This window comes from Acomys minous (assembly GCF_964271855.1).
Source record: "Acomys minous genome assembly, chromosome: 20".
Taxonomy (NCBI): Eukaryota; Metazoa; Chordata; class Mammalia; order Rodentia; family Muridae; genus Acomys; species Acomys minous.
In genome coordinates, this window is record NC_140502.1 from 7,783,686 (window position 1) to 7,810,565 (window position 26,880).

The 26,880-nt window shown below is 38.5% G+C and overlaps 1 protein-coding gene across 1 annotated transcript; it reads right to left on the reverse strand.

The window, feature by feature from the left end:
• Positions 1 to 2,429: 2,429 nt before the first annotated feature.
• Positions 2,430 to 22,765, reverse strand: LOC311590879 (vomeronasal type-2 receptor 116-like; the record flags this gene model as incomplete). The annotated part of the gene is made up of 5 exons (XM_084770179.1): positions 2,430 to 3,334; positions 5,824 to 5,947; positions 8,018 to 8,230; positions 9,583 to 10,395; positions 21,125 to 22,765. 5 exons carry the CDS (start codon positions 22,763 to 22,765, stop codon positions 2,430 to 2,432), a joined length of 3,696 nt encoding a protein of 1,231 aa, XP_084626305.1.
• Positions 22,766 to 26,880: the final 4,115 nt, after the last annotated feature.

Consider the following 26,880-nt stretch of genomic DNA (forward strand, 5'->3'; position numbering starts at 1 on the left):
TGCGAAGGCTAGGACACAAAGCCATCTTCTTTAGTATTCTTTATGTTTGTCAAACCATCAATCTTCTAAATTTAATTCTTCAACTTCCTTGGATAACATCAATATTCCCTTACCTTCCCCTTGTAAGGAAAAAAATTAGTTTACTTCCATGTGCAAACATGAGTTCACACTCCCACAAACTTCCTCAAATTTTAAATCACCATTCCACTGGCATCAAGGTCATTCACCCAGAGATTATAAAGTTTAGTTTTAGTTTGAATGTTTTTATTCTAAAGAAGAAAAGAACATTAGCACACAGCACTATTCCCCAAGAGTTACAAATTGTGAAATAAGTAGATCAGGGCAAGATAATATGGAAAACATAGATCTCTAGTAGCCATCATACTGCTATGCAAGATCATTACAGGAAACAGTGAGCATCATCCTAAGAAGAGACAGATCATGCTCTACAGCCCAATATTTGGTGGTTTTGTACCAACTTTATATTTCTCAGTTAGATTTCATTTACCAGTCGGACTACCTGGCACAAGCCAAGAATCAGTCCCTGAACAGAGCCAACCCCTGACATTATTAATGATACTCTGCTGTGCTTGTAGACAGAGGCCTAACTGTGTTGAACTCTGAGAGGCTCTGCTAAACACAGTTTGAAAACAAATGCTGAGACTCACAGCCAAACATTCCGTGATAATAGGGAGTCTTGTGGAACAGTGGGAAGAAGGAGAAATGGACTTGAGCAGGTGACACTGTCAAGAGAACAAAGCGACAGCCTACAGACTGGGAAAAGATCTTCACCGACTCTTCATCTGACAAAGGTCTAATATCCAAAATATATAAAGAACTTAAGAAATTAAACACCACCAAACCAAATAACCCAATAGAGAAATGGGGCGCAGAGCTAAACAGAGAATTCTCAACAGAGGAATATCAAATGGCTGAGAAACAATTAAAGAAATGCTCGACCTCCTTAGTCATCAGAGAAATGCAAATCAAAACGACACTGAGATTCCATCTTACACCCATCAGAATGGCTAAGATCAATAACTCAACTGACACCTCATGCAGGCGAGGGTGGGGAGAAAGAGGAACACTCCTGCATTGCTGGTGGGAATGCAAACTAGTACAACCACTTTGGAAAGCTATCTGGTGCTTTCTCAGAAAAATGGGAATAGGGCTTCCTCAAGACCCAGCTATTCCACTCCTTGGAATATACCCAGAGGATGTACTACTACACAACAGGGACATATGCTCAACCATGTTCATAGCTGCCTTATTCATAATAGCCAGAACTTGGAAACAACCTACGTGTCCCTCTATAGAAGAATGGATAAAGAAACTGTGGTACATTTACACTATGGAATACTACTCAGCTATTAAAAACAAGGAATTTCCAAAATTTGTGGACAAATGGATTGAACTAGAAATTGTCATAATGAGTGAGTTCACACAGAAGCAAAAAGAGCTAAATGGTATATACTCACTTATATCGAGACACTAGTCCAAGGTGTACATCCCCATGAAAAACTGTACCTACCAGAATAGTGGGTAAGAGGGGAGGACATCCTATTGAAACTTTAGGTGTGAGAAGCCTGGGAGAAAGAGGAAATGGAAGGACCCAGTGGGTCCTGGAAAACTACAGGCGAGTCTGGGCCCTGGGGCCCTCCGCAAACTGTGGCAACAGCCAAGGAAAAAATAGGCAGTAAAAACCTTGAACCCCTACCCGGACTAGCCGATGGACATTCTCCACTGTTGAGTGGAGAAGGAGATCTAACTTTCACACAAACTCTGGGGCCCCATATTTGAACATGTCCCTTGGACGGAGATGCCTGGTGGCACTCAGAGGAAAGATAATAGGTCACCAAGGAGAGACTTGATACCGTATGAGCATATTCAGGGGGAGGAGGTCCCCCTCAGACACAGACTTAGGGGAGGGGAGGGGAGTAGGGGGGAAGTGGGAGGAAGGGAGGAGTGGGAGGATACATGGGATGGGCTAACAACTGAGATGTAATATGTATAAATTAATAAAAATGTATTTAAAAAAATAAATTAAAAAAAAAAAACGAGAAATGGACTTGAGATGACAGGAGCTCCACAAAAAGACCAAAAGTGCCAGCCATCCAGGGCACAGAGAGGCTTGCAGAGACTGAGGAGACAACTAAGGACAATGAATGAACTGGAGATATGCCAACTACACATATGCAGATGATGGACAGATCAGGCTTCATGTGGCTCCTCTAGGAAGAAGTACAGGGGCTGTTACTGATATGGATTATGATGCCAGAGTTTTGATCACTAATCTGAGGCATAACAGAGAGGGGATGGAGGAATGGAGAAAGGATAGGACTGGAAGGAGAGCAAGGATAGAATCTACAATCAGGATAAAAGTTGGATAAATAAATTAATTTAACACAAAATATTCATGATATACCACCTTATGAATATGATTTCTCCCTGATCTTTTGAAGAGAATTTTTGTCTGGCCTTAATAAAATGATGTAGCACTTGGGAAGAAAGATGCACCCCAGCATGCCTGCACTGGAAGACAAGATTGAAAAAATCTCCACAGCCACCATGACCTTGCCCTTGGTGCTGTGGTAAACAGGGAGGAAAGTGATCCACACAGTGCAAAACACCAGCATGCTGAAGGTCAAGAACTTGGCTTCATTGAATGTGTCAGGCAGGTTCCTGGCCAAGAAAGCCAAAATGAAGCTTCCCAGGGCCAGGAAGCCTAAGTATCCTAGGACACAGTAAAATGCTATAACAGAACCCTTGTGGCAGACAATAATAATCTGGCCATGCTCAGAGTGTGCATCAGTATTAACAGATGGAGGAGAAGCTCCTAGGCAGATTGAACAGAGAATAATTTGGATGAGTGTACAGAGAGGAATGATGTAGTTAAGTGTTCCTGAAACCAGAATGTACCTCATCCTTCTTGCAGGAGCTGTGACTTTGAAAGCCAGAACCACTGTGATTGTTTTGGCCAACACAGTGGAAATAGTAACAGTGAATACAATCCCAAATGTGATTTGCTGCAGGATGCAGGAGACTGAGTTTGGAAGGCCAATGAAGAGCAAGGAGCAGAGGAAACAGAACATGAGTGACACGAGTAAGATGTAGCTGAGAGCACGGTTATTGGCCTTCACAATGGCTGTGTCATTGTGCTTCAAAAATACTCCAAGAACCAGAGCTGTGAGGGCAGAGAAGCACAAGGCCATTAAGGCCAGAGCCATTCCCAAGGGGTCTTCATAGCTCAAAAACATCACATCTTTGTGGATGCAGTGATTCTGCTCTGTGTTGGCATACTGGTCCTCTGGACACTTCACACACTGATCCATGTCTGAATGAGAAAGGACAGATTCTTTAGTACAGCTTCAGCAGTTTATGGACAAGACATTTCAGTAAGTCTTCTGAAGATGATTTGCAATACCTACATTTTATTCCTGATAACATAATTGAAGGACATTGCTGTACAGCAAAGCTTATATTTATAAATTCTTATCTTCTCTGAAAACAAAACTGAACCATCATTTATCTATTTAACTGTGTTGATAATAACATTTACTTGTTTTCATAAAGCACAGATTTCTTACATTATTTGGAATGCTATCGTGAGATGACTTACTCTGGTAAATTCATAAAATCAAAAATTAACCACAGAATGGTTGAGTGTGTCTTAAAATCACCAACCCCATACATTCATTGCCTCATAAGTTCATTGACTATTTAATTAAAGCTGTCTTTAATGGAGATAGAGACTGTCTTCTTGGACAAGATCTGTCATAGCTTTTCTTGTTCCAATTGACCAACATGAACTTATTGATATAAAAAAATAGTAAAGAACTTATCAGGGTTATGGGTGTGTGTGTGTGTGTGTGTGTGTGTGTGTGTGTGTGTGTGTGTGTGTTTCCATATGAAAGAAACAGGTGAGCTCATAAATTTGGAAATAATTTGATTTATATGGGAGAAGTAGGAATGTGAGTGTGAGAAGGAAAATTTATATTAATGTAGTATTGATAATTGAAAAATGTAAAAATAATTAATATGTCTTTATTTATGTTGTCATCCGGCTGTGTAAAGAACTCTTCAATCTAGTTCATGAAAAGCACTAGGTGTCTACTGAAGATAGATACCTCTAAAACTGAGCACTACAAAGCCCTTCATCTTGATCCCATCTTCATGGGAAATATCCTGCACATTCCTACTTCCCTAATTCCAATCTGTATGACACACAGACTCTGAATATACTCTGGGATAATATATATATTGATAAACATCATGAACAAAATGAAATAAGTACCATTAAGCAAGAGTTGTGGCCCAGATTTTTTGTGTGTGTGTAGAACAAAATACTTCGTTCACAATATGCTTTTCCCAAATGGCATCCTCAGGAAACTTGATAGCAATTGTGTCGATTGAATTGATAATTCAGAGACTTATGGTGTTCTTCTAGATTTAAAAATCTTGTTATGTAAAACAATAGATTTCTGGAAAACTGTATTTTGTTAATTTGCCTGAAAAGCAAGAAGTTTGGCTTAACGATGAAGAGACTGTTCTACTTTTTCAGAAAACCTGAGTTCAACTCCCAGACCCCATGTGAGGTGTTTAACAACTGCCTTCAAGTATAACTAAAGCTTTCTTAGTTGCCTCTCATCTGCATCTGCTCTTGAGAACATACATCCTCCCAACTCACACATAACATTAATAAATAAGTAATAAATTTTTTGTAGTTATTGATGTAACTACACCTAATTTTTGTTATTTTTATGTTTAAGACAATTTTATTACAGTCTATTTAATACTTTTGCAGTATATTGGAATGCATAAATGTCAGAAGCCATTTTCTAGGGGTCGTTTGACTCCTCTTGCTTTAAGGTTCCTGGGGATGAAGTGCCGTCATCATTCTTAGTGACAAAAGATTTAAATGTTGAGCCATCTCACTGTCCAGAAGTATGTTTTTAAAACTTCCATTTCATTAGAGAGTATGAAGGCAAAGGGTGATAAAAACTATTCATTGGCCATTTGCATTTAGCCAAGAATAAACATATAATCATTTGATTGAAGGGGCTCTGTAGGTGGCAATAAAACTTTAATATTTGTGACTAATTGTTTTCAAAACAAAACCACTCTACTTTATTCTTTCATGAAATTATCAACTGGGTGCTGTACATAAAATATTTTTGTAAGACCCTTTATATTTTGTAGATTATGTGTCAACACTTACCCCTACTTTAGTAGAAACAAATGACATTAGACACTTCAAAATGAGCTTCTAGATATTATATGAATTCTCTCTCTTAAATATCAGTTTCTGATAATTTTATAGCTACTATTTTTTTACCTCTATGCTAATTTTCCTAAGGATACAGATATGGTTTCCCTACCCCAATACCCAGTCCAGGCAATCTTTTGACCTAATTGTTCTGCATGGTGCTATGAACATACATGGTGTTCATACATATATGTAGGGAGACATACGTATGTTCAAAAAGAATATGTGCATATTTGAAAGATTAATGACTGGAATGTTTCCTACATGTAGTTATAGAGATTAATCACAAGGAAAGATCTTGTGTAGAATTGCTCACACCACAGTTTGATTATGAAAATTGTTTCTTTGAGAAAATGTCATATGACATAAATTTTCAATGGATCAAAATGTAGGTCTAGGCATAAGGTGTTGTTAATCTTTCTACTCCTATAAAGACTAATGGAGGAAATTGTATATTTTATTTTTGCAGTTGCTTTTTAGACTCCCTCAGCATTTTTTTTTTTTTTTGTGGAGAGGATTACCATTGTGAAGGCATTACCACAGCAGCACACACTCACTTGTTCCATTAGAAATTTCATTTTCTGGGCAGTGGATACAAATAAAGCAGCAGGCTGACATTCCCTCCTGCCTGAATTGTCTGAATCCAGGACCACAATCAGCACTGCATACAGAGGGTAGCATCTGAGAAAGTAATATACATGCTAATATCAGGAGTTTTATCTACTTCTGCCATAACTATATTGTATTAGCATGTTAATATATCAATAAGATTATTTTATACACATAAACTGAGGGATCACATTTCACTTAGCACTTTTTATAACGCCAAACATATGAATCTATTTAAGCAAATGGATGAAAAGTTGAGATTATTACCAAATCTTAGCTATCCAAGAAAAGAGAACTTTATTTTACTTTGTGCAAACAGGACAGAAATTGTAACCTGGTTTTCTAGTTAATTTTCATTGAGCTGACACAAAGAACAGTGAAATGACAGGATTAAGGGAATCTTAATTGAGGAATTCTCTCTAACAGACTAGCCTCTTTTCATATCTCTGAGGCATTTTATTAATTGGTATGCATTGGAGGCATGCCTAGTTTACTATGAAAAATACTGTCCCTAGGCAAGTATGCATGAGAAATCAAACAGAGCAAGCCAGTAAGCAATGCTCCTTCAGGGTCTATGCTCTAGTTTCAGTCTCCAAATTCCTTCCTTATCTTCCCTTGACTGTAATCAATGAGCCAAATCTATCATTTTTCCTCATTTTCACATGGACAATGCTTAATCACAGCAATGGTTTAACAAGTTATGAGTAAAGCAAATCTGAAATGGGTGAACTATCTACTCAAATCTCAGATAACAAACATATATTACAATAAATTAGGACTGCAAATATGACAAACTGAGTGTAAAGATAGTGAGAATGTGTGAAAATACAGACCCTGGTGTATTGCTAGTGACAAATTGCTGAGTTGATGTGTAGGAAGCTAGAATTTGAATTGTTTCCTGAAATGAGAAGACTTTACAGAGCCTGTGAATACTGGGTGAAACTGAGTACAACTTAGTTTGTGTAAAGTTAGTGAATGATTTCTTAAGTTAAAAGAAAAATGTATTTGCATTATACTGAACCTGATGATGGGACTGTATATGCTACATCAGAAATTTGCTGATTCTTACAGGCTCACTTTGAATCCTTAATTCAGTATTAATGTCTATGTGAAACCACACTGTCGCTCATGCACAGTCTAATCTCATATTCTCCCCAGACACAGTTAACTACAACTCTTCCTGTGGAAGAGAAAAGGGTCTCACTATGTAGCACTGGGATACCTCAACTCCCTATGTAGAACAGGGAACATTTCCTTCTCTCCTTTTGCACATATTTTTGTGAGGGCCACAATTGAGCCATGCTAAATTAAGCCATGTTAGAAATTCTGTGCTTAGGCTGCAGGCTGTGATCTTTGAGTTGTTTACCTTTGCTCAAGGAAGTCTTGTGTTCTAGGCTATCTTTGGATTGTCCAACTTTGCAAGAAATAAGGAAGTCCTTACAGGGAACTACCCAGAGGATTAAGCAAGTTCTTACAGGGAGCTATTCAGGAGATTGTGTTCTTGCCTGGGGGCTAGGGAAAGTGGGATCTTGTTGACCTTGCTATATAAAGTCTTACTCCTCAGTATTAAAGAGAGTCTTGATCAGAAATTTCCAGACATGTCTCAATTTTCTTGCGTTTCTCTTCCCATTTTCAATCCCCACTCCCTCTTTCAGGTGAACCCTGGTTCGATTCGTTCCATGGGCCAGGACATATTTTCACATTTATTTTGGTACTTGGTAAGATTCTAATGACAATTTTGAAGAAGAGTGGAAACAGTGCATATTGCTGTTCAAATTTTGTTCAATTTCTTAAGGCTCTTCAAAATCTTTTTCAAAGGTTCTCCATAAGTGAGAAAATCATCATAGACTAATAAGAATGGTACCTCAAGATTATTGCTTATGTTATAGAGATAATATCTATGAATCTTCAAACATTGATTTATATTCATATTAAAAATAAAACAGGTTCTAATAAAATAAAAAACTGTACACATTGCATGATTAAATTCATTAAGGAATTAATAATAATGTCACATCAAAATAGCAAAAAAAATCCATTATATAGGAGGCTAGAAATAGGTTCCTTATGTCACAGTTTATTTCATTTCACTAAGTTACAAGAAAGCATAAATGTAAATTAGTACACTTATGTCAAACTTACCTGTCTACTTCCTGAAGCCCACTCTAGCATGTCTTCAGATAAATGGAGCTGTTGTCCATGTGGAAAGTAGGGGCTAAACTTTCCTATCTTCACCTTAAGTCCAACACCATGTGGGGAATTCCTAATGTGATAGATGTCACACTCTTTCTGGTTCATATTCACTTTGTCACCTACAGGATTAGTGAAGTGGCTCTTTCTCAGCAAGGAGTGCATCTGAAAGACAGAAAGAATTCTACATTCAATATACCCTTCCTTGATGCGAGAAAATATATTCTGATTTCATCTGAAAGACAATTTGTTAAAGGTAACTGGATGGAAATCTCAATGAGAATGAAATGATATATTTACTTATCATAACATTTGCTGAATTTAATTATCTTAAAGGAACCTAAAAAACAAAATCTTAGACATACATGTATACATCAAAGATGTACAACACACAAATATGTGCATACAAAGACCTACATCCATACATAGATGCACACATAATATATAAACACACATTTACTTACACACACATCAAAATAATGACCAAACAGAGATATGAACATATGGACACAAACACACAAAAAGTACAGAAATGCACAAAACACATACATAGGCACACACATGCATGCACAGACATATAAACACAAAAGGACACAATGGAATACAAACACCTACACAGATATTTTGACTCATACACAGATTCATGCTCACAACATTCAAAGACAGACACACATACACACAGCAACACACAGCAACATAGATATACATATGTGCAATCGAGTACACAGAAACACACAAAACATAGAGTGAGGAACATGCAGACACATGCACTGACATATACCCCCAGACAATACACAAAGACAAAAACAAACAGGCACTGAAATATAGTCCAACTTATGTTCACTTTTACAGGCAGACACACAGACACACAGAGTCAATTGGTCAGAAACACAGACATGCATGCACATATATATATATATATATATATTTACATATATATATATGTGTGTGTGTGTGTGTGTGTGTGTGTGTGTATGTGTGTGTGTGTGTATGTTTGTGTGTACAAATGTACAGTGAGAAACATACATTCAACCACATGAACATACATGTATGTACTGAACTGATTCACAGCAGTATTCTCTGTATAATTACACTCAGCCTGTGAGGAAGGTCCTCAGAGATGAACTTTACACAGAATCAATTGATAAAACTTGAGAAATGCATCCTAGTACTTATTACTTCAAATTTTACAGTGAATGAAAAAAACACTCATCTTCTCATCATTTATAGCCTTAATGAGGAAGTTCCAATTATGTCTACAGTATTTAAAAAGGTGTGATTATATGGAGGTACTCTATTACAAATTCACTGATTTCATTAATAGTGTCTCCCACTTCAGTGCCTTTATATTGGAGATATATACAAATCTCTAGACTAACTTTGTCAGGATCAAACAGTTTACAATGATAGTTTTTTGGGGGGGAATATTTCCTAGTCCATTTCCACTCAATTGGGACATCTGAGAGATGCCTAAACCTGTATTATTTACACAATAATCATCCAAGAAGAAACACTACCTTCAAGCAGTGATAATCTGGTTCTTTCCCCTTGTCAATTAGATGATTGTTTACCAGGTGAGGAAACATATCAGGAACGACATGGGCCACAAAATACACAGCATTGTATATTTCATAATTGCTATCACTGAAGGCCATATCAAAAGTCTGTGCCATTAGCCATTCCGATGAGGCATTGGATGAGCAGTTCTTCATTGTCTTACAGTTAGATGCTGAGACTTCACAGTGAAAATCCATCCACTCCTGGCTTGCCAGATATTTATCTGAGTATTTGAGAGGGTTCACTGTCTGCACAAAGTTTTTAAAACCAGAAATCTTACCATGATAATGTGCAAAAGCAAGAATCCCATGGAAGGAGTCAAGTGTGGAGTCTCCCTTTCCTGTAGTAAAATCCCACTGAGACGTGGTAATCCATATTCTCTGTATCCCTTCAGATTCCCAACTTCTAAAACTCAAAGCTAGAGTACTGTCTGAGTTGCCATAAATGATAACAACATTTGCGGAAGATGTCACAATTTGGTTGTAATACACTTCAGCTCTTGACATGTATAACTGCATATTGACAGGAATTACACTCATGAAGGCAAAGCAGATTGTGTTTTTTTCCATCTCTCTTCTCAAATATGAGAGAAATTGGATGCCCTGATCATTGTCTGAGATGGCTAGACCGACCCAGTTCCAGTTGTAGTAAAGTAAGAAGGAGACCATGGCGAAGGCAAGTGACGTATCCTCATGGGCCATCTGATGCAGGCAGGGAAACTGTACATGGTCATTCAGGACAGGATGAAAAGTGCCATAAGTAAGCTGAAGTACCTAGGCCACAGGGAGGAGCATGAGGTAGGATGCCTTCCTAAGAACTTGTAAACATATTCCTATCTGTAATAGTTCTATAAATCCCCCTTACTTGTTACTTCTCTCCTTATCTCTATTTCATACAAATGAATATAGGATTCCCATCAAGTCTCTGAATAAAACCATTTAACTGCATACATTGAAAAAAGACCAGTAAGACCAGTCTCCTACTTATACCCTTCTTAACACCTTGTTAATGCCACCAAAAGAGACACAATTTCATTATTTTCACCACACAAACATCTCACCTTATCATATTTGAAGCTGGAAAAAAATGTGTGAAATAGTGCAGATGTTTCCCAGTTTGGTCCTGTAAGCACTATTATAGCTTTTACCTCATGGCCACAGTCATAATTAGGAAAACTATTATGACTTCCTTCAAAAAAATGAAGGATATTGTATAGTTTTATCCTGCTTAGACATTGTGGTAAATTAAATATTAAAGATGTATTTGGTAGAAGATCAGGGTTTCTGTTGACTTCATCCATTGAGAAAGCCAAAGCCATACCAAACTTTTGGTTTTCATCTTCTGTTCTATAAAAGGGTAAAATATTTAATATAGATAAAGGTCTACACAGGATCATTTGAAATCAATACAATGGCTATGCAGTGCTTGATTAAATTGTCCCCCATCTCTAAAGTTTGAAGCAAACATCCATTGTAATGAGGTTGGGATGACATAAGAATCTGAAATGGTGGAAAAGCAATGCATTTTTATATGAGTTCATCTCACCAAAATAAGCATTTTCCAGAGAAGGCATTATCTATCTGTTGTTGAGTACTTGTTCAGAAGGTAAAGATAAGGCAACACCTGTTCAAACTTCAAATCTGATCATGTATTCATTTTTTAATTATTCAGAAATGTCAAAAATACACATGATGTGTGACTCCCTGAGTTTCTCATATTTCCTTATGAAATTAACTGAACTAGCTGGGGTAGTGAATGAGTGACTGTTGATTGAATGGACAGAGTGTTTCTCCGGCCACATTTGGCTCCTGTACTAAAAATTGATTATAATTGTTGACCATATATTAAACATATTCCCGCACATCCATCTTCATATTTTTCTTAATCCTGTAGATTATTTTTGAAGGCAGAATATTTTTAATAACTTCACACATCACAGATGCATTTTTAAAAAGATGTATGTTTCACTTTTGAAATCAATCAATCCCCTTCTCAGAAAACTCAATATCCAACAGTACAATACCTAGAGATAACCCATGGACACTTGCTCATCTGTGGTCATATCAGCTTTATTCATAACAGCCAGAATCAAAAAAAACTATATATATATATGATGGATATATATATATATATCAATCAAAGAATGAATAATGAAACTGTGCTACATTTATACAATGATATAATACTTAGATCCTAAAACCAAGAAAATCACAACATTTACAGGTTAGTAATTGTAACTAGAACAAATCATCCTGAGTGGTAATCCGACCAAGAAAGACACACATGGTATGTACTAATTTAGCCATATCGTACAGGATAAACTTATTAAAACTCACAGACCCAAAGAAAATAAGTAAGAAGGAGGAACCAAGAGAGAATGCTTAATTCTCATTCAGAAGCAGAAATGGAATAGACAGCCAAAAAAAAGTTGAAGATAGGGTTCCAGGTAGGAGAGGGAGCACAGAGAGAAATGAAGGTGGATGTCAGACTTGTGGCAGCTATTGCAGGAGGACAGAGGTCCTCAAGGGAACGGAGAAAGTGGGTGTAGACATCTGTCTGTCAAGATGGAGAACTAAGACAGTGTAGGTTCCGGGGTAACATGGAGGGTGACTCAAGCTGAGATTCCTAGTGGAAGGTCATGGGACTTAGAGGACATCCTCCAACTAGACAGAACTCTGAGTTGAGGGAGGAAGACAGCAATCTACCCACAATAACTTTGATGCAAATTTTACCCTCCCTAAAAGACATGCAGTGATAAATATGGAGCAGAAATTGAGGGAATGTCCATCCAATCCCAAGTCAAAACTGAGGCACAGCCATCAGTGAATCAAAACAGATGCTGAGAATCACAGCTAAATGTTGGCTAAAGTGTTGGGAGTCTTGTGGAAAAGCAAGGGAGGGTAAGGAAAAAAGGACCAAGGAGTGACATGAGCTCCACAAGAAACACAACAGTGTCAACTCATGAGGGAAACAAAATGTCTTGTGGAGACTGACTCACCAACCAAGAGCCATGCATAGACTGGAACTAGGACCCATAAACAGATGTAGCAAATGGGCAGCTCAGGCTTCATGTAAGTCCGCTAGTGTGGGTACTCTGGGCTGCATCTGACCTGAACTCTGTTGCCTGTTTTCTAACTCTTTCCCCTGGTGGAGCTTCATTGTCAGGCCACAGGGGAAGAGGACACATTCAGTCCTGATGTGATTGATTAGTTGGGATGGGTTGGTAGTGCAGCTTCCTTCTCTGAAGAACAGAGATTGATATAAAGTGGAGGGAGGGAGAGTGGGACCAAGAGTAGATGAGGTAAGAGGCTTTGATTGGAGGTAAAATAAATGAATAAATATATTAATTAAAAGGATGTATGTGTGTATGAATCCCTGTGAGTAAACATTAGCAATGCTCATTTATGCCATAGTAATGTAACTGATCCCATGGCTTTGAATGAGGTTTTGCTCTAGCCTACATCTTCAAATGCACAGGAATAAACCTTCTCCAGACATGCATGCACAGATTAAGTGTAGGCACAAATATCCCAGGATTATTCACTTACTTTATTTCTAAAAAAAAGTATCTGTGATTCACATTTGACAAATAGTGCATTTTCTCTTATCAAAAGCATATTTTGACCATACTTCCAGTTACACTATCAGAACAGTAGCATCCGACTGAGAATTAGATACATCTGAAAATTACAGAAAGATTTCTTTGTGCCAACATTACATGTTTGTAAAATAGAATATAAAGAGTAAAGCATATGATAAATCTTTCTGATATCCTTTTAATAAAGTGGGGCAAATATTAATTTGGAATATTAGATCTTTTTTGTTTCTCTTTATGGGAAGAATAATCTCTCCTGACTTTTCCTAGTAATTTCATGTCATCTGATGAACAAACATCAGACACACCCCTCATTCTTAATGATTCATTCAGATTTAAATATAATTAGTTTTCCACTAAGAAATTGTTCCTTTGTGGTATCATTGTCTACAAAGTAGCCCATTTTAGAATAACCTTTATTACCACACAGAAAATTGATATTGAACATTTCAATGGCACACAATATGATTTTGAGACTAGAATTTGTGTGACTCAAATACTAACTCATGCATGCAAAACATAAGAAACACCAGTTACTTCACCTGTCAGAGTAGACTAGTAGCATAAAGTGCTGTGCTTGAAAAGAACTAACAGAAACCCATAAATCCAAAATGTGTACAGTAACCACATGGCAAAATATGCAATTGTACTCAGTAAATTAATGAAAGAGAAACATAAGTGGCAAGTGTGATAAAAGTGTCAGAAAATAAGCAACTTAGACATAAAAAGAAGGCATATAATTTTTAAATAAATAAGAGATGAGCTGCTGGGAAATTCCTGTAATCCAATTTTCAGCCACTGTCAACTAGACATGCTACGAATGCAATTCAGTCTAGTGACAAGGAAAATGAATTGTCACCACTATTAGTGATAGCCTCACTTTTCAAGCATAAAATATACAGTCTAAGCATTCCTTCTTTATGTTAAAGAGAGAGTAGAGAACTGGGATTTGTAATACATAAAAGTCAATGGTTGCATATGTATACAAGTTATGTTGGAGATATAAGGGCTAGTTTAAGTTCACATTAGACAGAAATCCTACTTACATTCTTGATGCAGGTTCAGAAGTCATAGTGTTACCACATCCAGAGAATTTCAGAGAGTAACTGAACATCTGTGTGAAAGCTCTCTGTACCTAGGTGTAGTCCAAACATTAGAGGCCCCAGCACAGGTACTGGTAGCTACACACTGACAGAAAAGTTACCTGTACCTTCTCAGATTGAAATTTATTGAAATAGTATGGAACAAATTTTTTTTATAATAAAGCACTGAATATTGTGCTTTGGAAACTGTCAACAGGAGGGCTAATCCTGGGGATCACGGTAAAGATTCCTGTGGTTCACTCAGTGTCTATCCTTGAAGTCAGAAGGCTAACTGGAAGAAACATAAAATACTCTGTGGACCAAGTTAAAGTCATAAAATAGCATTGAGTTTATAACAAAATTCAGAGTTGTTTAATGGTGAACACATTGGAAGAACAAGACAGAGCATTCAAAGCATTGTTCTGTGTCTCATCTTCACACCTCTCCTGAAATACTTGTGAGGAAATCTACATGAAAAATATACAAAAGAACTTACAGCATATTCAGAATGTTGTTAAAATAGTCTTTCTTCGCTTGCCCTTGCACTGCATCTAAAGAGATGAGACAAGCTGTCTTAAGGTTTCCATCCTCTTTTTCATTCTGCCTCATTCTCCAAAAGCACCTGGAAGGAATGGAACTGGCCACGAGAACAACAATGTTCAGAAGCAAGTATAACAAAGACAACATGAACATCTTTCTCCTAGTATAAACCTGTGTATTATGGATTGTGAAGTGTCATGCATATCAGCCTATCAGGTGGGCATCCTTGTCTTCCTACTTTCTTTTATATTTCTGCACAATGGAAAGTCTACTTGCACATTCATGTTTCCTTTTCTCCCCAAGGCCCTTCCTCATTCTGGGAGGAATCTTCCCTGCGGCTTGTCATCTGAGGTCCACAGTCCATGTGATAAACATGGTTGATAAATATATATCACAACAGTTCTGTCTCTGGTTCCATGACATCATTCATGTTTGTGGCAGTAGGATCCCTAGGCAGAGGCCCTTTTAAAATTTAGTCTCAGAGCCTAAAAACTATGTCACTAGATGTTTTTAGATGATACACAGTGAAACATATGTTATTGATTCAGGAATGACACACTGTTGAGTCTTGTTGTATCCAAAAATCATCCGCAGACTCACAAAATGGCAGATAATTTGCATATTAATTATTGATTTTTAAATGATAAACAAGGTCTAGAGAGAATTCCAGATGTTTTTGTATCATTTCAAGTATTAAATAAGATGTATCACTCCATTAACAACTACATTATTAATGAGAAACTAAGTTAAATATTTGAATTCTAACACATGATCTCCATCCTAGATCCTCAGTTCTCACAGATCAATAACTTTTGGTGACCCATTTCTTGAATTTCATCTTTGATTTTCAACATTGAGTTTGGTCTTTTATATTCAAGTAATGTCTGTAAGGAATTCTTATGATGAATATCTTCGAAGTGAATAAGAATTGGGAAACAATCACGGATTTAATTGTAAACTCTTCCTATACCATTTTCCTGTTTAATTGAATTATATTCTTGGTTATACCCTAGAATCTGCATTGCCAGTGTGATGATGATATTTTCTTCCAATTGGTATCACTCAGTACTCCATCCTTAATTCCTCTAGGCCTTGGCAGTTCTGAAATAAAACTTGTCCTACTTTATTTGTTTAAAAATGCATATGTCACACATTCACACCAGCAGACACTTATACACATAGACTATTGAAACTATAGTCTATGAAATCTCTGAATTTCCCAAGTTTTACTGTGTAGCTTAGTATGATCACTACAATTGCTGAGAGTGATATTATTTTTCAGGTTGAGCACAACCCCATTATTTATAGAGAGACCACCATGTGCTTTTCATCTGAATTCAAATAAGTGTAGAAAATATGGACCCAGTAATTGTATTTGTTTAGTTTTATCTTTGATTTTTGATTTCCATCAATTATGAATTAAATAGAAGCAAATTTTTATGCATATATATAAGCATTTACATTATTTAATTAAAATATTAAAAATAAAAAATCATTGTGCATATTTAAGATATAAGATATTTAATTAGCCTTTCAAAATTCTAAGAATGCATTGCAAATAGCAAAAGTTACTACATACATATGAAGGTGAAATCACACAAATTTGGATGACATGTCTTATTTATTTGCCCATCAGTTAAAAGACATTAAATTTGATATCATATCTTGTACATCCCGAAATAAACATGGCAGACAAGTGTCTTTGTGCTATGCTTACTTGCATTAATACATGATTCATAAGAGGTTTGATACAGCAAAAATTATTCCTACATTTGCCAAATGAAGTAAATGTAACCTGTTTACCGCACTGGAGCCCTCAGTGTCAACTCACACTATAAACATTTAAGGGAACTTTCACAATTCCTCTATTTTCATTATCTCATTTGCTCATTATTTATCTATCCATTCTCATCAGGATGAGGGACACTCCTCCTGACTATTGTTTCATATTTTTATATCTAAACTAACATAATTTGTAGTTTTCCCAAATTAGATAAAAGTTAAAAAATGTAATTCTAGATATGAGGAAACATTCACTAGTAGGTATGGAGTGATGACCCTGTCGTAAAGAGCAGAGACTGTCCTTACAGAGATCTAGGGTTCTATCCCAAGTATCCATATAGAGCCTATAACCAATTATAAATTCAGTTCTAGAGGATTTGCTTACCTATTCTAAATGTTGTTCACTCATAAGCATGAGATGAATAAATTCTTTTTAATGCAGAAGTATGTGTTACTATCTATTTAAAGCTATCAAAAGCTTTTATTTATATTTTCTCACAGTTATTTTTAACAAAATTAATATAAAAACACAAAACAAAATACGTCACATCAAAGATGGACAAGGCAAAATAACAGAAGGATAAACACCCAAGAGAAGGCACAAGAATCAGATGTACACCCATTCACACACACACACAAACACACACACACACACACACACACACACACACACACACACACACACGTATTTTAACCCATATTAACATTAAAGCTATGCTATATGTGCAAATGATCTGATTCAGACCATGTAGGACCTGGACCTGTGATTTCACCTTAAGCCTTTTTGAGTGCCTATGAGATTTTCTCAGTTGATTTAGAGGCCTTATGAAGGATATGGATTTTCTTTGATACCTGTTTCAAGTTCTATGATTGAATCTTCTAGTCCAAGATTCATTACTCCATCTCTTGAATTCTCTTAGAGAAGCTTGCTTCTACACTGCTTGTTTTCTTATCTAAGTTCTCTTCTTCCTGCCTTTCTTCTGTCTGTGATTTTATGATTGTTTCCATTATCATCTTCAGATCTTGAACTGTTTTATTTATTTCTTTCATCTGATTGTTTTCATTTTCCTGAATTTCTTCCAGTGCCTCTCTATGGGCCTCTTTAAGGTCTTCAATCTTTTTGGCTGCATCTTCCTGCATTTGTTTATGTATTTTATTCATTTTCTCCATTATCATCTTCATTACTAAGGATTTGTGGTCATTTTCTAGTGTTTCAATTGTATTTGAGATGTCAGAGTTGATTTCTTTGAGATAGCTATTATCTGAAGATGCCATATTGTTTTGAGTTTTGTTATTTATATTTTTACACTGGAGTTTAGTTATCTTGATGTCTCTGACACTGAGAGGTAGTTTCTTTTTTCCTTCTCTTGATCAGGCAGGTGACCTGATTGCACCTCCAGGGGATGTTATTCCACACCCAGGATTACCCACTGGTTCAGAAGAGACTGGTGCTCTTGCTCTATACACTAAGGATCTGTTTGAGGGAGTGTAGAAAACACTGATTGTCCTCTCTTTGGCTGGGCTTTAAAATTTCTACCCTCAGCCACTGGGTCTTTGGGAGCCAAGATTCAATGTACCTTAGAGTTCTGGAACCCCTGCTGGCTTGTAATGGTTGGCTAGGATTTTGCATGATCCATCCAGGCCATGGGGCCTAAGTTGATTCCTGCTTGAGAGAGCATATACTGCCCTCTGGCTTGTGGTAGTTAGCTGGGCTTCCACCAGATCCCTTCATGCTGGTTCATTCCCATCTGGTTGTGCACAGTCACACCTGCTGTGTTGTGGCAGCTGGTCAGGCTCCACCATAGCTTGTGGGAATGGGTCCCGGAGTTGGTGCAGGTGGCTAGGTTCAGACCCTCACTAGAGCATGGGAGGCCCTGCTGAACTGTGTTGGCTAGCTAGGCATTTGCAGGATCTCTTCAGGCCAGACCAGTTCTGCCCAATTGAGAAGAAACAGTCTGATGGGATGGCTGGCTTGGCTTTTGCCTGCTCCATTCAGACCAGAGCTCCATAGAAGATTCAAGCTGAGTGTGTGTCTATGAAGCAGTAGCTGGAGGCATGACCACAGCCACATGGGCCCTCTTGTGGGCCCATTGTCCTTCTGTAGATTGGCAGAGATATCTGAGATCAGATCAATCCCATATCCACACTCTCAGGTCCCCCTGCACCCACTGGTTCTGATACCATTGTGTGTTCTAAGGATCAGTCAGAGAGGGAGAGAAAGGATAAAGATTAGTTAGGTACTCTCGGCTGCTTTGGGCTTTGGATTTTATGCTGGTGTGATCACAAGCACCTGGGAATTTCTGTGGACTTATGGCTAGGTCTGAGGTCAGGTGCACCTGTTATCCTGGGAAAGCAGATCTGGAGCTCACCACCCCTCAGTCTCAGATACCAAACCCATGCTATAGAGCATGACTGCAGATCACCAGAGTAGGTACAGGTTCAGATTCTGGGGACTGGAAACCTGTCCTCCCTGAGCCACTTGGAGGAAATGAGGTCGGACACACCTGTGGTCTGGACATTGTGGACACATTTGACCTAGAGCTCTGCAGGTCTTGTAGTCTATAGATCCAAGAAGGGTCCCTACTCTCCATCCGGCAGTGTTTGGCACCACCATTTTTTGATCTTTGTGAAAAGCAGTATCCTTATGCAGAGTGTTTAAAATATCCTCCTATACTATTCCTAGAGATTATACATATTCATATATATATACATATATACATATATATATATATATATATATATATATATATATATATCAGTTTGTATGCATGTGTGTGTGTGTTTGTGTGTGTTTGTGTGTGTGTTTGTGTGTGTGTGTGTGTTCATGTCTTGTTTTGTGCACAGGTGAGTCCAAGTAATCATATAAGCCAGAAGTGGACATCTTATGCTTTAGAGCTATTCTATCATAGGGTTAATAACATAATTTTCAGGGTTGAGCAGTGAATCAGGCTGTATTTAAAAGCAGGACATGATATGGGATACTAAAGATATGACACAAATCCATATTCTTTAGTATGCTTTATTGTCGATGCCGCCCCTGTCCAGCAGGAAAGACACCAACACCTGGAACTCTTTTCGCAGCGGTTTATTCAGGGACCTTGATTACTGGAGTGACCCCGGGAAAAGCTCCCACAGAACCTTTACAGTGTGCCTAGTCCTATCAGAGACTGCGACGTTGTCGCTCTTGGTTGGTACGTTCGGATCACGCCACCTAACGCTATGCCTTCTTCAGATCACGCCACCTCATGCAGTGCCTTCAGGCATGCGCATGAGGGGCTTGATCAAAGGTGCATTGTGCATGCGCATAAGATGCTTGATCAAAGGCGCATTGCGCATGCGCATAAGGGGCGCATTGCGCTGGGGAAGCAGCAGGGGGCACTGCTATCTGTGGCTCTCCACAGTTCCCCCTTATTCATTGAATTTTGAGCAAGTGGCACAGAGAATGCCTGGTAGGTTGTCCCCCCTGCACTGGAGAAATAGGCTGACAAGATGGTTGAACATTGGCCATGTAGCCTGTCCCCAACATCTTCTTCTTCTCACTCTCTTTATTAGAAAAGGAGGTAGATGGATCCATCATATACAGGTGAGCTTGGGTACCCGGAGGGAGTGGGCATTAACCAGAGGGGGGAAGCATTGACCTGATCCTCCTGGGGACACATTGGCCTGTCAAGATGTCTTTTTGTGTAGGAGAGGGGGGGGTCCTGATCTGCTGTCTGTGGGCATCCCCAACATACAGCAAACAAGACAGTTTCTGACATCAACCTCTATGCAATCAGGTTTACTTCTCGGGGGACTCAGAGTCGGACAATCAGGTCCTCCCCCTGCGGTACCTCATCCTATGCCGCTTGCAGGTGCCCATGCCTTATGGCAGACAATATCTGAGTATATGCCATTCTCACCATGCCAAGGAAGGGGAAACGGAAGCACATTAGTGTCATGGCCTTGGTCCGCCAAGTAAACGGAGGATCTATACCCGTCATTGACTACTTCTCTATCATGCCGAGCCACACTAGAGGAGATTGCCCAGCCTCCAGTGCAGCAAATGCTTACATCCTAAAGGCCTATGTGCGACGTTGGCGGGTGTGCATCCTGCATATGCACCAGAGTGCTAGGCAACTGAAAAGGACCAGACACACTGTCAAAGCTCTTATTTCTGCCCATTCCAGCAGATAAGAGAAGGCGTTCTGGAACCACTATGACAGCCCAGAGACCATGGAGACGCCAGCTCATGTAGAATTGATGTGCACTATGGAGAGACGCAGTTCCCGCAGGAGACTATCCAGGCTTCTGCTCCAGTTACCTGCAAGATACTGGGAGAGACTGCTAGACAAGTTAATAATCTGAAAACATAAGCTTCCCTTAAGGGGAAAGCCCATATTTTCTGTATCAGGTGCAATCTCTTTTGTTAACGAAATATTAGTGGTGAAGATTCTTGGGAAAATTGTGGTTGTATGTAATACTGGTAATGGTTTTGAAAAACCCAACAAGATTCCCCACCTATACCCAGGCTGTGTCATGGAGCCCGGAATGTTTCCCACCATTATCATCCAGATTCCCATCTATGGGGTCAGGCTCTGCCAGATGCTTTGAAACATTATCATTCTTTCTTTTTGTAAGTCGAGTTAACCTTTCAGGCACCCACACTGGTTGGTCTGCATCCTGTGGAAACACACAAACAGATCCTCTCGCCCAGACCAATACTGGGTCTGGGCCCTTCCATTGCCCTGTAAGGACATCCTTCCACATGACTGTGCCTTTATAAGTAGAGTCTCGGCTCTCATGACGCTCGGTAGCCGTCATGCCAGACTTATCTAATTGAAAGAAATTTATGGTTAACATAGCCAAAGAAAGGCACTCTCTAGGTGTTCTTTTGTACCCTATTCCCCCTTTTTGTTTTTGAAGGCATACCTTAAGGGTGCGATGTGCTCTTTCAATGATGCCTTGTCCCTGAGGATTATAAGGGAGGCCATGAAGTAATGTAACACCCATCTGTGCACAGAAGGAGGTCAAAGTAGCAGATGTATAAGCTGGACCATTATCAGTTTTATAAGATTTTGGCATGCCCCAGGCACTCCATGCCACAAAGCAATGATCAATAACATGATGGGATTTTTCTCCTGTATGTGGGGATGCAAATATAGTACCTGAGGCAGTGTCAATCGAAACATGCACATATTTTAGCTTCCCAAATTCTGGTATATGAGTGGCATCCATCTGCCAGACATGCAAGGGACATAAGCCACGAGGATTTACACCCAGGGGTAGTTGAGGCCTAAAAGGAGCACATGCTTGACATTCTTTCACCACAATTCGTGCCTCCTCGCATGTAATGGCAAAGCGGGAAGCTAAAGTTTTCACATTAACATGGAAATAAGAATGGAATTGACGGGCTCGATCCAGATTAGTCAAAGCAGTTAGGATTAAATGGGCCCGTGTAGCTTTATCCACTATATCATTACCTTCTGATAAAGGCCCTGAGAGCCAGGTATGTGCTCGAATATGTTGAATAAAGAAAGGTTGTGTACGTTTCCAAATGAGGGTTTGTAATTGAGATATCAATTCTCTAATCACACTTTTCATATTAATTTTCCCTGTTATCTCTAACTCTTTGACTACATTAACCACGTATTTGGAGTCAGAGTGAAGATTAAAAGATTGTGGGAATTCTTGAAAAACAGTGATGACAATTTGTAATTCAATTATTTGAGGTGAGGCAGAGGCAAATTTCTTTATTACTGGCTGGCCTCCATCAACTGAATATGCTCCATGCCCTGTTTTAGATCCATCAGTAAAAATAGTGGGGCAATTATTTAATGGTTGCTTAGATGTGACCACAGGAAAAATAACTGGATGCTCTGAGACAAACTGGAGAATGGGATCTTTGGGGTAGTGATTATCAATATCACCAGTATAACTGCAGCGAAGTATTGCCCAATTATCCAGAGTGTGAGAAAGTACTTCAAATTGTTGAGCTGTATAAGGTATAATAAGCTTCTCAGGCCATTGTCCAAAATATTGAAGGTTTTGATGTAAACCTACAAAAGCCAATTGTGCTACTGCATCAGGATAATGACTGAGTGTTTTTCCTGGGGAAATCTTTGGATGAATCCATAATAAAGGTGCCGATTGCCATAACACACCCATAGGTTGTCTATATGAGGGCAAGATTAATAATTGGAATGCTTTATTGGGATTCCATCTGGTAAGACTTGCAGTAATTAATCCATCCTCAACAAGGGATAAGGCCACTCTCGCCTCAGGGGTAAGAATTCTAGGGGAAGTTAAGGCAGGATCCCCAGGCAAAATATCATACAGTGGTTGTAATTGGGAATTAGTGAGTTTTAAGTAGGGTCGCAGCCATTGTATATCCCCCAGCAATTTTTGGAAATCATTAAGTGATTTCCATAAGTGGAAATCAAAAGTGGAAATCAAACTGTCAGTTCTTAATGTAATTTTTGTGGGGTAACTCTATCCTGACATATTCTTGTTCCTAGATAATCAATAATATGTTATGAATTTTCCTCTTAGCACTGCTTTCAATGTATCCCACAAATTTGGATATGGTGTACCTTCATTTTTATTGAATTTTTAAAAGTCCTTAATTTCTTTCTTTATTTTTTCACTGATCCAGTTGTTGTGTAGAGAGTTTTTCAGTTTCCGTGTGTGTAGACTTTTTGCTATTTCTGTTGTTATTGAAGTCCAGCTTTAGACCACAGTGACTGGATAGGATACAAGGTATTATTTCCATCTTCCCGTATCTGTTGAGGCTCACTTTGTGACCTACTATACGGTCAGTTTTGGAGAAGGTTCTGTGAGGTGCTGAGAGGAAGGTATAATTTTTTTGTTTGGGTGAAAATTCTGTAGATATCTGTTAGGTCGATTTGATTCAAGACATTGGTTAGCCTTATTATTTCTCAGTTTCGTTTCTGTTTCATTGATCTATCCTTTGGTGAAAGTGGGGTGTTGAAGTCTCCCACTACTAATGTGTTCAGATCAACAGGTGACTTAAGCTTTGTTAATATTTCTTACAATTGTGGGGAAAAAAGAAGAAGAAAGAAAAAAAAAACAAATGTGGATGCCCTTGCACTGTGTGTACAGATGCTCAGAATTGTGATGTCATCATGGTTGAATTTTTCCTTAATGAGTATGAAATTTCCTTCCTTATCTCTTTTCTTTAATTTCAATTGAAAGTCTATTTTATTATATATTAAAATGGCTACACCAGCTTGATTCTTGTGTCTGTTGGCCATAATACCTTTTTCCAGCCTTTGACCCTGAGGTAATGTTTTTCAGTGTGGCTGAGATGTGTTTCTTGAATGCAAAAGAATAATGCGTCTTGTTTATGCTTCCATTCTGTTAGTCTATGTATTTTTATTGGGTGATTGACACTATTGATGTTGAGAGATATGAATGACCAGTGACTGTTAAGTCCCGTGATTTGGATGCTGGTTGTGGTAGAGTGTTTGTGTGGTTGTTTTGCTACAGTGAAGTTATCTATTTCCTGTTTTATATGGTTGTAGTTTCTCATTTTGTGTTGGAGTGTTCCTTCTAGTAACTTCTGTAGAGCCAGATTTGTGATTCGCTACTACTTGAATTTGTTTTTGCCATGGAATATCTTGTTTTCTCCTCCAATAGTTATTGAAAGTTTAACTGGGTATAGTACTCTGGCCTGGCATCTGTGGTCTTTTAGGGTTTGTAGGACCTCTGCCCAGGCTCTTCTGGCTTTTATGGTCTTGGCTGAGAAGTCTGGTGTAATTCTGATAGGTTTGCCATTTGGCTTTTTCCTTTGCTGCCAATAAAATTTTTCATTGTTCTATACATTAGTATTTTGATTATTAAGTGATGGGATTAGTATATTTTTGGTCTATTCTATTTGGGGCTCTGTAGGACTCTTTTATGTTTATATGCATCTCTTTCTTTAAGATGAGAATATTTTCTTCTATGAATTTGCTAAAGTTATTTTCTGGCCTTGAAGGAGGGATTCTTCTTTTTTCCTCAATTCCTAGATCCTTAGATTTCATCATTTCATGGTGTCCTTGTTTTTTTGGATGGTTTGTGTCAGAAATTTTTGGGACATAATATTTTCTTTGATGGTTGCATCAAATTCATCTATTGTAACTTCTGCACCTAAGATTCTTTACTCTATCTCTTGAATTTTGTTAGGGAAGCTTACCTCTGCATTTCCTGTTTTCTTCTATAATTTCTTTATTCCCAGCTTTCATCTGTCTGTGCTTTTATCATTGTTTCCATTTTCATTTTCAGGTCTTGAAGTGTTTTATTGATTTTCATCATCTGATGGGTCACATTTTCCTGAATTTCTTCTAGTGATTTCTTCATTCCACTCTATAGGTTTCTGTCATGGCCTCTCTAAGGTCCTCAATCTGCTTGTCCACATCTTCCTCTATTTCTTTAGGGATTTTGTTTGTTTTCTCCATTATCATCTTCATTACTTAGGATTTGACATCATTTCTTGTACTTCAGTTGTGTTTGAACCCCAGGGTTTAATTATTTGGGATAATTGTGTTCTGGAGATGTCATATTGTTTTTGGTTTTGTTGTTTGTGTTTTTATGCTGGTCTTTAGCTGTCTTGCTGTTTCTGATGTTAGGATGTAGTTTTGGTGTCCTTCACTGGTCATTGGGAGTAGTTCATTGGTGAGTGTTTATAGAGCTAGACCTTTCAACTGTGAAGATCAGGATATCCTTCAGTGACTTGGTTTCAACTCCAAGGGACTTTGCCTCACACACTGGGCTCCCACCTGGGCCAATAAAGGCTGGTAATGGTGCTCTGCTGCCCAAGATTCAGTCTGAGATAATGAAGGTAATATCTGCTTTTGGCTGGGTTTGGAGATCTTGTACTTGGCCACAGGGGCTCTAGGATCTCAGATTAGTATGCCACAGAGTGCACAGCTCTTAGCTATCTTATGATTTTGCCCATTCTTTCTTGGGCCTGCCTCTTCTTGCTCCAGCCCTGGCCTTAGGACCTAGGTTCAATCTGCCAGAGAGTGTGGTAGCTGTCCAACCGCCTGAACTTCTTCCTGCCCATTCTTTCTCCAGCCATAGGACCTAGATTTTGTTCAACAGAGAGAGTGGGAGTCACGCCCTAGCAGAGAATCTGTCCATAACCATCTGGGCCCCTATGTGGGCTCTGGGTTCCTCTTTGAACTGACAGGGTGATCTGAAATCAGATCTGTCCCATATACACACTGTGATCCCTTCTGGGCTAGCTGATACTAAGGTTACAGTGTAACCCACAGTTTAGTCAGAGAGAGTGCAGGTACCACCCAGGTGTCTGTGCTGGGCTTTAAAGACACAGAACTGCATGTGTATTGTCTGGGGTCTGATTCACACATTCGACTGGGTTCTCCCTTGGGCCATCAGATCTAAAAGCTGGTGTTTCATCACACACAGTTCAGTCCCAGATACACAGTCCAAGATATAGAGCACAGCTACAGATGAAAATCTCATATGCAGCCAGTCTCTGAAGACTGAGCACCCATCCTCCCGGGACCAGTTGATTGGCCTGAGGCCAGACCCACGTGTGCTTTGCACCATGTCCATATCTCTCACCTAGGGATCTCCAGGTCTTGTCGTCTCTGGCTCCCATCCTATCTCTAGGCTGAATCCTGCCTCTCAAATACAGTGAATAATTTGTACTGCCACATTTGATCTCCCCAGGAGATAATATATTTAATGAAACTTTTAAGATTCAAAAAATGTATTACAAATAACAAATGAATATGCTATGAATATGATATGAAAGTAAAATCACAAAATGTTGGATGTTATTTTTTATTCATTTTATCATCTGTTGTGAGCCATTAAATTTTATTACACATATTGTTTATTATGAATAATGCTTAAATAAACACGGCAGACAAGTGTCTATGTTCAGTGCTAACTTATTGAAATACAAAATGTTCCATGAGAGGTTTAATGGAGCAGAACTTACTCCTACATTTGCCAAATAAAGTAGCTGTATCCTGCTTACCACACTGGAGTCCTCAGTTTCAACTCACACTAGTAACTCCCCTACTCTCACTAACCTATTTGGTCATTTTTATTTTTTAGTAATTTACTTAGATTATATCCCTAACGTTGTGTCTTCCTTTGTACCTTCCTGCTCCCCCTCTCTCTTTTACCCTCTTCCCTTCCCCTAGACCTGTGACAGAAAGATAACTCTTTCACACACCCTAAGATCATAGCCTATCAGGTCTCATCAAGATAACCTGCTTCCCCTTCTGCTAAGTGCCACCATGCTT